The sequence below is a fragment of the Branchiostoma lanceolatum genome, chromosome 16 (genome assembly GCF_035083965.1).
Source record: "Branchiostoma lanceolatum isolate klBraLanc5 chromosome 16, klBraLanc5.hap2, whole genome shotgun sequence".
In the NCBI taxonomy this organism is placed as follows: Eukaryota; Metazoa; Chordata; class Leptocardii; order Amphioxiformes; family Branchiostomatidae; genus Branchiostoma; species Branchiostoma lanceolatum.
This window is the reverse complement of record NC_089737.1, coordinates 12,480,007-12,493,002: the sequence shown is the minus strand read 5'-3', so window position 1 is coordinate 12,493,002 and position 12,996 is coordinate 12,480,007. Positions and strand designations below refer to the sequence as shown.

The window sequence follows — 12,996 nt, the reverse complement described above, 5'->3', positions numbered from 1 at the left end:
ACATTCATGCTTAAATCACATTTAAAATTTCTTCGTGTTAGCGATTAACTTTTGTATGTGATATACTTCGTGAGAACGTCAGTATTAAACATGCATGGGACGGATTGTAGCAGATACTTCTGTTGTGTGTACTTGTAAAAAGCCAATGTTTTGGAGACATTCATGCTCAAATCGCACTAGGAAAGTTTCCTCGAGTTAAGATGAACTTTTCTATGTTCTAGACTCCAAGAGAACATGTGGCGGACGGCACTGCTGTTGTCTGTACTTGTGTTCACTTGCCTCTCCGCACCTGCACCCTCCAAGGTACAGTGCAATTATGTTGTAATTGTTTCTACAAATAGTGATTAAAAGTCCATTATAACCCTTGTCATTCGATAACAACACAGTTTATTGCAATCAACCATCTTTTGTACCATACCATACTGGAACGATGTTTTTCTCTGAAGTAATACAATGTAGAAGTCCGGAAATTCAATTATGAAAGGGACTATCTGAAAAACTGGTCATGGGTCAAAATGACCTGACTCGGTGCAACGACCTGGCTAAATGAATAAATTAAAGTGAGGGGCGAGATTCTTTTGATTCCTATTCCGATGACCGTACGCGTAGCTTGAAATCGGCAGCCGTTATTGTTTTGTTCATGTACGTGAGAATCAAGACTTGAAAGGCCGGAATTCAATCAGAATTTGTTAATTACTAGAGGACAATTACTCACAGCACGCTGAAGCATCATTTAATGTGCGAAAGCGCACGAAGAAGGCTTGCTCTACGTGTTAGGGAAAAGTCGCGAGATCTTGCGGGATTCTCGTAATCTACGAAATACTAGTACATTTAACTGGATAAAATTTTGAAACAGTCAGACGTTTCAGACAGCATCCGCAATCTTTCGTCAGTGACCAAGGAAAGATCTGGCAGAACTAGGTTTTCTACCAAAACTCTGAACAGATATTTCCTTAGTCACTGACGAAAGATAGCGGATGCTGTCTGTTTCAAAATTTTATCCAGTTGCTTCAATAACTATTTCTGGCCTATTTCATTACCTGGATGTCTAATCTTCATCAACGCTAGTACATTTATAACAATTTATGTCGTATAAAGGTACTGTTTAGTAGCCTATAGTCCCCAATTGCAACCATTGGGGTTGACATGAATGAATGCACGACAACTGTACAGGGTACAATATGCTGTAAGTGGATTCTAGTACGTAGTGGTTAGGCACTGATCAGGTAGGCGGGCAGAAAAGGCACGTCACCGGAACGTACTGCGCCTGCGCGAAAATTATGATGCAACGTTTACCAAACATCCAACAGGTTTTCTGTTGTTTTCTGATTGCATCATAATTTTTCCTATCTTTTTCGGCACAACATTTGGAAACTATTTTTCTGAATCCCTATGCACATTACAGAGAAGTGGTTCGCGCAGGCGCAGTACGTTCCGGTGACGTGCTGGCAGAAAACAGAGCAAGAAGAGGTCATCATAAACGCTAACACATTCACTGTACATGAATTGTTCGCTCGTTCTCATTTAAATGTACACATTTTGTAACTTTCGTTACCGTTTGAAGTAAGACATTCCGGGCATTAAGATTTGCCACATATAAGGTGCCAAACTGTCGTTTTTATGACGACATAAAACTCGACATTCTGTCTTTTGAAAACGACAGTTTGGCACCTTATATGTGGCGTATCTTAATGTCAGGAACGTCTTGCTTCAAACGGTAACGGAAGTTAAAAATGTGTGCATTTAAATGAGAACAAGCGTGTTATGACTTCCACAAAACGTAGGAGAAGAAGAAATCGTCGCTTCAGAAAAGGTGTCTGGCTGACATGGTGCTGGAGCAGAAATTCACAAAGATCCAGGCGAGCTACGGACTGTGCCACAGGGAGGCCAAGAACATGAAGGACAGTCTGCACAAGTGCACAGTTAGCCTCGCTGCGGCCAAGGAAAGCGCAGGTAGGAAATCTAAGCCCTGTCACACCTGTGCGTATATTCAAGTGCGCGTGAGTTGCGCATTGACATTTTTTGGGGGTTTGCGGGGGAAAGGTGGTTTTCTACTTTGATCCACCGTTGTGCTGCCTGGTTATCGAACCTAAGAAATCACTTATTCGGCTGCAAACTTAACCAAAACCAAAAACATGTTAATACGCAACTCATGCGGACTTGAATATACGCAGAAGTGTGACAGGGGCTTAATAACACAACATTAATTTCGAACTATGAACTGAAATAGCTACTCGTTCGTCCGTTCGTTTGTTCATACCCTTGTAGCGCCACGTAGGGCAGCAAGTTTCCTTTCCGTTTCTATATCAGGATGCATTTTTACTAGGAGGGGTTGCTAGCCCTTCCCCTTTATCGACACTGCTCGAGGCACATTCTAGAACACGGGATCACACAATTTTACGTCCCTTCCGAAAGATGGGTGGAGCCCATGGCCCATACAACCGAGATGTCCCCAACCCAGGATTGAACCAGTGTCTCCCAGTAACCAACTGATTGAAACCAGGAGCTCAACTGTGAGGCTGCTACCATGCCATTTGTGCTACAGGGACATCTCGAAATAGCTAATTTGATATGTGTTTGAATATTAGCGTACAATAAGGTGTGGCGTTTATCTTTGTCGATTTAAATAAGCTTTTATTGTAATTATAATTACCGCAAACGCAAAAGAAGGCATCTTTTACAGTATGCATTTTGACTTACAAAGTCATTTTTTCTTTTTCAAGCAAAGGCACCGGAACCTGAAGAAAAAAAGATGGAACATTGCTTTGTACCAGAAAGTAAGTGCTTTTATTTACTAAGAAATACTAAATGTCTATTGTTTGTACCTAAGCCATCGCATGTTAATGCTTCACCTCAATGAAAATGTAAGAGGAAGAGTGATGATCATGATCATTGCATTTTCTATTTTATCCTTTATTTGTTATGATTGTCTAAGGGCTCCCTTGGAAATTAGTTACTCAGTTAACTAAAGGGATTGCCCCAAAGATTCGTATTAAAAAAATCAAAGATATGCACCCAACGTTACGTGTGATTTCTAACTTCAGCCTCATCAAAGTGACTACCTCTGTGGTCTTCTTTAGGATAGCTGACGTCACTGCTAGGAGCACATGACTTTGAAACACGTGACTAACACGTGACTTCTTTAGTGGGTTCCCGAGGGGTTGTTTATTCTTTTCGGCCTGTTTGTTATTTGTTTCTGTTCAGTGTTTATGTTCACAGTTGTTCCCGCTGGCCAGGGTCTAAGTTCGTCCCCGGGCTGAGTTGTACCCGGAGGCAGGCAGGATGTGTATTTAATGTATAGAAATGGACATTGTTGAGCTATATTTTGTCAAGAAATCTTCAATGTCTTGTTCTTGCTTGTGCGTTAGTGGACTGCTTCACCGGGTACGCACATTACTACCGAGGAACAGTGAGCGTTACCGAGAACGGGATGCCCTGTCAGCGATGGGAGGCACAGGAACCACGAAGTCACACCAGGTAAACGTCACTCTAAAGGATTGCATTCGTCATACACCTTTCTCACGCGGCGGACATGATAGAATGAAAACGAGGTCAATGAGGCAAAGAAGCAAAAATAATGTACAGATTTAGTTTTCCTCCTAAATCACATCAAGTTTTAAAATATGATATCCAAGTATCAATATTATAACTAATGTAATGCACAAAAAAGATGCAGCAATTTAGAGCATTGTTGACCGATCCCATAGTCCCCGCCCTCCTCCGTCAAAACGTAGAAATGCAAAATAAAAACATAGAAATGCAAATATTTGTTATAAGTGGTCATGAAAAAATATTGAAAGTGATGATGAAATAGTACAGTAAATATATATGAATAAAATAAATCTTTATTCCATATCATACACATTTTGAAATACATAGTACATGTGACTTTTCCATACCTAGCAGTGTTGCAGTTTTGGTGCAGTGTACTCTCCAATGGCCAAGCAGAGGAGTGGGTCCGGCTGGTTTTTGACGTGTTTTTAGATGTTTTTGTCAGGCTTTCTATTTTGTCCCCTTTTCGTTATGTCGCCAAGCGTGTGTTGGACAAAAATGCCTAGACTGAACACGTTGAAAACCAACCGGACCCACACCTCTGCTTGGAGTGTAGTGAGTGTCCCATCTGTTTATTTATATGCCCCATCTGTTTATTTATACTTTTAGGCAAGGCCCTCTGTTGACCTGTTTTCGGGAACACTGTCACATTTCCCATTATGAAATGCAGTGGATTTACTTTCCTTATCAATTGTGTAAATTAGCTCCTGATTTGCATAATTAGTCATTGATTATGTAAAGCACCATTTGAGCTCTCTACATACAAAACTTCATGACGATCTGTCGACCCCTTCTCAAGTTATTCATGTCCGAAGGTCAAAACTAAAATACCCACTGCAGTTCCAAACAAGCCACTAGGGGGCCCAGACTTACACAACTTACTTCCTGTGGCATGAACTATCTACCACACAACAATCTTGACCATAGCACTTTCAGAAAATATGCCCCCAAAATTTTGAAGCTCCACTGCAGTACCTTAGCTACCCGCTAGAAGGCCATTATCGAACTTGAACTTCCTTTCTGTAAACCCTACCCATCCACTAGATATCATACAGAACCATCAACAACTTCTAAAGTTATGCTGCCGACATACAAATACACATCCACACAAAGCCCGCTGCAGTACCGACGAAAAATGCCAGGGAAAACATTTTTGAACTTGACTTCCGTTTCCACAACATCTACACACCTACAAAAAATCATGAAGATCTATCAACGTTTCCGTCACTTTTTTTGCCTACATACAAACACACAAACATTAAAAGTCCGCAGCAGGACTGTTGAAAAACGCAAGGTGAACCATTCCTTTGCACAACCACTACACACCTACCAAAAATCATAAAGATTCATCGAAGCTTTCTTGAGTTATGCTCTTGACATACATACAGACCCACCCAACAGATGTCTCAACCGAAAACATAATCTTCTCCGAGTACTAGTACTCGGCGAAGATAACAAACAATGCTGCGACTTGTAATTTTTCCATCAGGACACCCGTGAACTATCCGAACGACGACCTGGCCGGGAACAACTATTGTAGGAACCCGGACTGGGGGACGAAACCCTGGTGTTACGTGGCCGAACCACACCCCGCCCCACGCTGGGAGTACTGTAACGTGCCTAGGTGCCCTGCCGCATGGTAAGGAACGTCTGAGGTCAGAAGTCTTTATCACAAAAGGAAGCGGCTGTTCATCTGCACTGCTGAAAGGATCATCATCCTGTCAACAGTGGAAAATGTGTACTGTTGACAGGATTATCCTGTCAACAGTGCGAAAGTTTACACTGTTGACAGGATGGTCCTGGATTTTTCACTATTTACAGGATTATCCTGTCAATTGCCTAAGGCATCACAAACTGAGAAAAACGAAAAGTCGAATAACGACAAACTCGGGTAAAATGCCCTGAAGTCTTCCATCCGTGGATAATTTCATCAGGTTGGCGAATGACTGAACAGCAAGGTTCTTTTATTCACAACCAAGTATTTACAAGCCCTTAAGTCTTGTTTTGCATAGTTTCCCCAGTATCTAGTACTTTCTTTCTTAAAGTGTGATAGAAAATATTGAATCTTGCTGCGTTTTAGCCGTCCACCTGCCCAAACACACTGGTTTTACGACACCGTGACCGCAAACCTTCGATCCCCCGTAGCAAATGATTATGGGTAGTGTGAAACGGGGAATTATACCCGACTGTTCGATAAGAGCAAATAGTTGTATTCATGTTACTGTTTTTGCTACGAAGCGTAACTTTCTTCAAGGTTTAAATACCGTGTTATGAATTTTGTGTAATTTGGTCTTTATGCAGGTGCCGCGAGTACTCTTTATAGACGGTGGAGCGAAATTTATAAGGTAGTTCTTTGATGATAGAATGTTATTTTACTTGTCACCTGGCCATATGTTCGATGTGCTTGATCTTTCAGATTATAGAAGGCCCGACTTTCAAGGACCCGGATGTTGAGACGTTTACGTCACTTTCTGCCGCCTGGCTTTCATTGATGAAATCTGTGATATTACAGGTTGATATTTGTAATTTATCAAGTGGACTGTATTGACTTCTGTTGTGATGAATAGGGTGATAGATTTGGTGTAGAGTTGGTGTAGATGATGAATAGGAAATCTGTAACAAGTGCGATTTGTATACCGCATGAATATATATTGTGTGAGCCATTCACCGATACAGCTAATCGACGTATACTTAAGTTTGTTGTTACTTATTTTGATTATGCATCAATTTTCAGAATTTTGTTTTAGACGTTAGTTACGTTAACTTAACTAACTTTTATGGCTGTCTTGTAGAAATTGCTTTAAATGGTTTTAATGGTTTAATGTTTTAGATTGGGTGTGATTTAAGGTTTGTTTCTTGTATGTTTATAATGAAACCTCAGTGAAAGGACTGAAAAGCGGCGGAGATGAGTGAGTGAGTGATAATGAAGCTACATTGACACAACAAAAAGTACAGTCACTTTTGTACGATCGACCGCAAACTGCAACATGAAAACACAAAATGAATCTTAGGATTCTACTTTCTAAGCAATATAGGCTAACATATGTCAATCTGATATCTTGATACAGTCAGGTGAGGCCCTTATCTTGTGAATGTCATTATCTTTTCTAATAACAAAGCTATATTTTTTCGCATTTACCTATTTTTGCACTGGGAGATGTCAAATATAAAGATATGATAGTCACACCAGCTTATTGTATCAAAGCTTTTGAAATCTGTTGTACTTAAACATAGGATTGTGAATAAATGTGTTTGTGACACTGTGTTTTCTACGCTGTGCCGGTGCATTGGGGAGGTCTGCTGATGCGTTAAAATGAAGTTATCGGTACATACATATACTAACTAGGTCTTAAGATTCGATTAGAAGACGAAGAGATTGTTTCGGTGATTGGTGTCACCTGCTGACAAAGAATGTTTCACACATACGTAATGTTTGTCATCTAATCTATTGTTGTACGAAGTTGTAGCCACGGAAAAAGGTTGTCAATCGATCCAAGCAAATTACAGAGGATTCCTAATTAGGTAAATTACTGTTGAAAGAAAAACGTAGTCAATAGTACCTGACAAGGTGCGGGGAAAACATTGGCTGTTGCATGCAAAGTCATACAAACTTACATTTGTGAATTTGCTAGTGGCAACCATTGGTTTTGGTCTGTTTTCTTTGTCAAAAAAGAAGGAAAGAAAGAAGGAATTAACTTAATGAAAGAGAGGAAGAAAAAAGAAAGAAAGGAAAGAAAGAAAGATAGATAGAAAGTAAGAAAGAAAGAAGGAAGGAAGGAAGGAAGGAAGGAAAGAAAGAAAGAAAGAAAGGAAGAAAGAAAGAAAGAAAGAAAGAGAAAGAAAGAAAGAAAGAAAGAAAGAGAAAGAAAGAAAGAAAGAAAAAAAAGAAAGGAAAAGAAACAAAGAAACAAAGAGAGGAAAAAAGAAAGGCAAAATTTGAACAGCACAACACTTATGAGAATGTTAGGGCATGAATAAATGGAGTTTACTCCGCTTACTAGCTTGCAAATTGACGAAATGTAATATAACCCTGTACGTTTCATTGTATTATGCAATATTTAATTGTTTCTTACCAATCACTAATTTCCTTATTATGTTTCGCCAACGAAACATATTGTTTTTGTCAGGTTTCTTCTTCTCCTGTCAAATCTTCAAATCGCTTCTTCTCGGTCGTCCGTCGACCAAATTAGCTGAAATTTGGTATGCAGGTAGAGTACGTGTATACCCCCAGACCCTTTTAAAATTTTTGTGATATAAGTTTTTAAAATGATTTTATGGAGGTTTTGTCATTTTCAGACAAAAGTCGCACATGATGGCCTCCAGTGTCGTGGTGTTGAAACCTGAGGACCTGAAATTTGGTTTAGTTGTGCATTGGATATTTACCCAAAGGACCCCATAATTTTTTTTGGCATACACTACTTCAAAATGATTTATTTTGCAATTTTTGGATGCAATTTTTGGTTATTTTCTGTCGGGGCCAGCAAGAAGTAGGTCATACTGTAACACTAGAGTTCCACGAACACTTTATCTTCGCCAAATAATCAAGGCTTATTATGGAGAGTGATTAATATTTACATGCTTATCACCCGCTGCAAATTTGATCATGCACCATACCATTTGGAAGTTATCCTGGGGGGGGGGGGGGAGAATGAGTCCAGTCTAGATAGTGTTAAAAATCATTTGGTGGTACAGGACTAGTAAATGTGTAGAGTGTGCTGATATATGTAACAAGTTTAATGAACTTTCAGATGCTACAAGTATCGAATTCCTGCCATTGATCACTATGGAAATATGGTGTTTCCTCATCAATTATGCATATTGGCTCCCATATGCATAATTACCATCTATCTAAATCAAATTATAACTTAAGCTATTAACAAACCAAAAATCATGATGATCCATTGACCCATTCTTGAGTTATTACCAAATGAAGGGCGTACAGCTGGCACACAGCTGGGTGACCTAAATCCCAAGCCAGGCAATCCTCCAAGTGTCCCTGAATTGAGGTCGAGTAACAGCTTTCAATGGGATTATACATTACTCTCTTTAATTATGTAAATGAAGTCCCAATTTGCATACTATATATTTCATTATGTTAATCATCACCTAAGGTACCTGCGTACCAAAAGCAATAAAGATACAACAGAGCCTGCATGAGTTATCCTCCTCCAAAGTTTCATACATAAAGGCCCACTGCAGCTCAAAACAAGTCGTCAAGAGGCCCAAACTTACACCACTTGTTCCCTGCCCCAAGACCCATCCACTATAAAAAAATCATGAACCTGGCGCCTCCAGAAAATTTCACCCCAAACTTTGAAGCTCCGCTGCAATACTTTAGATACCCGCTAGAAGGCCCATTATCGAACTTGACCTTCCTTTCTGTAAACCTTACACACCCACTAAGTATCATGCAGAACCATCGACAGCTTCTCGAGTTATGTTGGCGACATACAAATACACATACACACAAAGCCCGCTGCAGTACCGACGGAAAATGCCAGGGGAACCATTTTTGAACTTGACCTCCATTTCTACAACATCTACACACCTGCAAAAAATCATGAAGATCCATCAACGTTTCCGTCACTTTTTTTTGCCTACATACAAACACAAAAAATTCAAAGTCCGCTGCAGTACTGTTGAAAAACGCAAGGTGAACCATTTTCGAACTCGACCTTCCTTTGCACAACCACTACACACCTACCAAAAATCATTAAGATTCATTGAAGTTTTCTTGAGTTATGCTCCTGACATACATACAGACCCACCCAACAGATTTTTCAACCGAAAACATAATCCTCCCCGAGTACTAGTACTCGGCGAAGATAATAAGCCCTCCTACACTGTGGGACTTAAAACCAAGCAGATGTCAGGGGGTACCTACTATGGTATTACAGAAAGTTATATGTACCTTATGTTACATGGTACCGATGTTATATTTGAGATGTAGGTACCTATAGGAAAGGTGACTACACCTGACAATTACTTATGCTAATGAGGACCTAATTCGCATAATGTATGCATAAAGTTGTATGTCCCTTACCGTTAATGCTGCGGATGTCATCTTTGACATGTAGGTACCTTTAGGACAGGCGAACACACCTGGCCATAATTTATGCTAATGAGGACCTAATTTGCATAATTGATGCATGAAGTTGTCTGTCCCTTACCGTAAAAGCTGCGGATGTCATCTTTGAGATGTAGGTACCTTTAGGAAAGGCGAACACACCGGGCCATAAATTATGCTAATGAGGACCACATTTGCATAATTTATGCGTACACTTGTAATTCCCTTACCGGAAAAGCTGCAGATGTCAGATTTGACATGTACGTACCGTTAGCAAAGGTGATCACACATGGCCATGAATTATGCTAATGAGGACCTCATTTGCATGATTCTTGCATTAACTTGTATTTCCCTTACCGTGACAGCTGCGGATGTCATCCTTAAGATGTAGGTACCATTAGGAAAGGTGAATGCACCTGGCCAAAAATTATGCTAATGAGGACCTCACTTGCATAATTTATTCATCATGTTGTATTCCCCTTACTGTAAAAGCTGCGGATGTCATCTTCAACATGTAGGTACATGTAGGAAAGGTGAAAGCACCTGGACATAACTTATGGTCATGAGGACCTCATTTGCATAAATTATGCAGCAACTTGGATTTGCCCAGGAGTTATTTTGGGACAGCCCACTTCTTGCATGAGGAGTATGGGCGAAACATCCTGAATTTGCTCTTAAAGCAAATGACGGCCAGTCTAGTTTCATATGTATATGTGTTTCTAACATTCATAATCTGATCATTTAGTATTCATCTCTTTAAGTGCGGAAAACTGAATTACTGGTACTTCTATTACAAAGATGTACTTGAATAGATGGATAAAACTATACTGTAAACATCTCCTCGTCAAATATGCATACGCGTTTCTAACTCACATAATTTGATCCTTTCTATTCCTCATCTCTAAGGCGAAAAACTTAATTACTGGTACTTCTATAATGAAGTTGTACCTGAATAGATGTATAATGATATACTGTAATTGTGTAAACATTTTCTCGCTAAATATGCATACGCGTTCCTAAGTCACATAATTTGATCCTATCTTATCCTCATCTCTAAGGCGAAAAACTAAATTACTGGTACTTCTATTACAAAGATGTACTTGAATAGATGGATATTACTATACTGTAAAAATCTTCTAGCTAAATATGCATGCGCGTTCCTAAGTCACATAATTTGACCCTCTGTTAAATTACTGGTACTTCTATTATGAAGATGTACTTGAATAGACGGATATTACTATACTCTAAACATCTCCTCGTTGAATTTGCATACGCGTTCCTAAGTCACATAAATTGACCCTTTCTTATCTCCATCTCTAAGGCGAAAAACTACATTACTGGTACTTCTATGATTAATACGTACTTGAATCGATGGATATTGCTATACTGTAAACACCTCCTCGCTAAATATGCATACAAGTTCCTAAGTCACATAATTTGACCCTTTCTTATCCTCATCTCTAAAGAGAAAAACTTAATTGCTGGTACTTCTATGATGAAAATGTACCTAAATAGATGGATAATACAATACTGTAAACATTTCCTCGCTAAATATGCATACGCGTTCCTAAGTCACATAATTTGATCCTTTCTTATCCCCATCTCTAAGGCGAAAAACTAAATTACTGGTTCTTCTATTACAAAGATGTACTTGAATAGATGGATATTACTATACTGTAAACATCTTCTCCCTAAATATGCATACGCGTTCCTGAGTCACATGATTTTAACCTTTCTTATCCTCATCTCTAAGGCGAAAAACTAAATTACTGGTACTTATATGATGAAGATGTACTTGAATAGATGGATAATACTATACTGTTAACATCTCGCTAAATATGCATACGCGTTCCTAAGTCACATAGTCTGATCCTTTCTTATCCAAATCTCTAAGGCGAAAAACTAACTTACTGGTACGCATATATTTCTACTATGATGTTGTAATTGAATAGATGGATATTACTAAACTAAAAACATTTTCTCGCTAAATATGCATACGCGTTCCTAAGTCACATAATTTGATCATTTCTTATCCTCATCTCTAAGGCGAAAAGCTATGATAAAATGTACGTATCTAAATAGATGAATATTACTAAACATTTTCTTGCTAATTATGCATACACATTCCTGATTGACATATTTGGTTCCTTGCTATCCCCATCTCTCAGGCGAAAACTTGAATTACTGTAAGCCGTTTTCACCCAGTGCCTTGTTCTTCTATAATGAAACTGTCACGGTAACATTTCTTTTATATCTCATTTGCTGACGACAGTCTTCAGTAGGTCCATCGTCGGGCTTTCCACCGTCACGTACACCAGGAAGGCCAGGCCGTACGATATCACCAAGTGCCCCAGGAAGAAGTAGACCTAAAAGTGCAAAAAGAATCGATTTGAAATCCCATCATTAATTAAGTGTATTTCATTCAAAAATACATTCATTCTGAGATTTTATGTCGTACCTGGCCGCTATAACGTTCAATATGGGTGTACCGGACCGGCATACATTTTACCGCATTGCCCAGGCTTTGAAGTCGTATTGCATGGGCTTCCATCGAATGGATCGAACGCGCTTCGGAAATTTCGAAAATTCGAATACTGCATTCGGACGTTGGGATTGCTGCATATTTTGTTACACCTTTATGTAGATACATCGTGTTGTGTTTTGTATGTATCCTAGAACATAATACCATTTCTTAGATAAGTTGCAAGATGACACTAAGAAAGCTAAGAAACTAAGAAAGCACATGTATCTGCACCATGGTCTAAACCCCAAGATATTATAAGAATGTACTGTCAAATCAATGTCTTTGTTCCCTGAAGTCTGCCTAGGACAATATAAACTAGTAATCCTCAACACTTTATGCTCAAGTAAAAGTATACAGTTTTAGTCACAAATGAAACAATGTTAGTTGCTGACATGTACCATGTTCAACGTGGTGATGTGTATAGTAGCTTCTGCGGTGGAGTAGGCAACAAGCGTTAATGAACCGTGTATCAGATAGGCACAGTACGTCAGGCGACTTAACGGCATCCAGAACTTCCAGGACAGGATTGAATCGATGACACCTGTGGACAGCATCTGAAGTAAATCATTTTTGTTTGGACACCAATCTCTCTCTCTCTCTCTCTCTCTCTCTCTCTCTCTCTCTCTCTCTCTCTCTCTCTCTCTCTCTCTCTCTCTCTCTCTCTCTCTCTCTCTTTGTCCTTCTATAAACTCATTTTTGTTCAGTCAAAATGCATTTACTTCAAAAACAAAAACCACTAACATAGGCTGCAGGAATTTAGAGAAAGCTTTTTGTCTTTCCATTCACGAAACTTAACATTGAGAAAGGGCTGGGTGTTGCACTCAAATTACAAAACCCACTCTCATGGCCTCAT

General features: G+C 39.3%; 1 protein-coding gene across 1 annotated transcript; it reads left to right on the top strand.

Moving 5' to 3' along the window:
- Positions 1 to 225: 225 nt before the first annotated feature.
- On the top strand, positions 226 to 6,810 carry LOC136421894 (plasminogen-like). The gene is made up of 6 exons (XM_066409465.1): positions 226 to 303; positions 1,785 to 1,953; positions 2,724 to 2,777; positions 3,369 to 3,477; positions 5,042 to 5,191; positions 5,969 to 6,810. Coding segments are annotated over exons 1-6 (552 nt in total). The 5' UTR covers positions 226 to 234; the 3' UTR covers positions 5,970 to 6,810.
- The last annotated feature ends 6,186 nt before the right edge of the window (positions 6,811 to 12,996 follow it).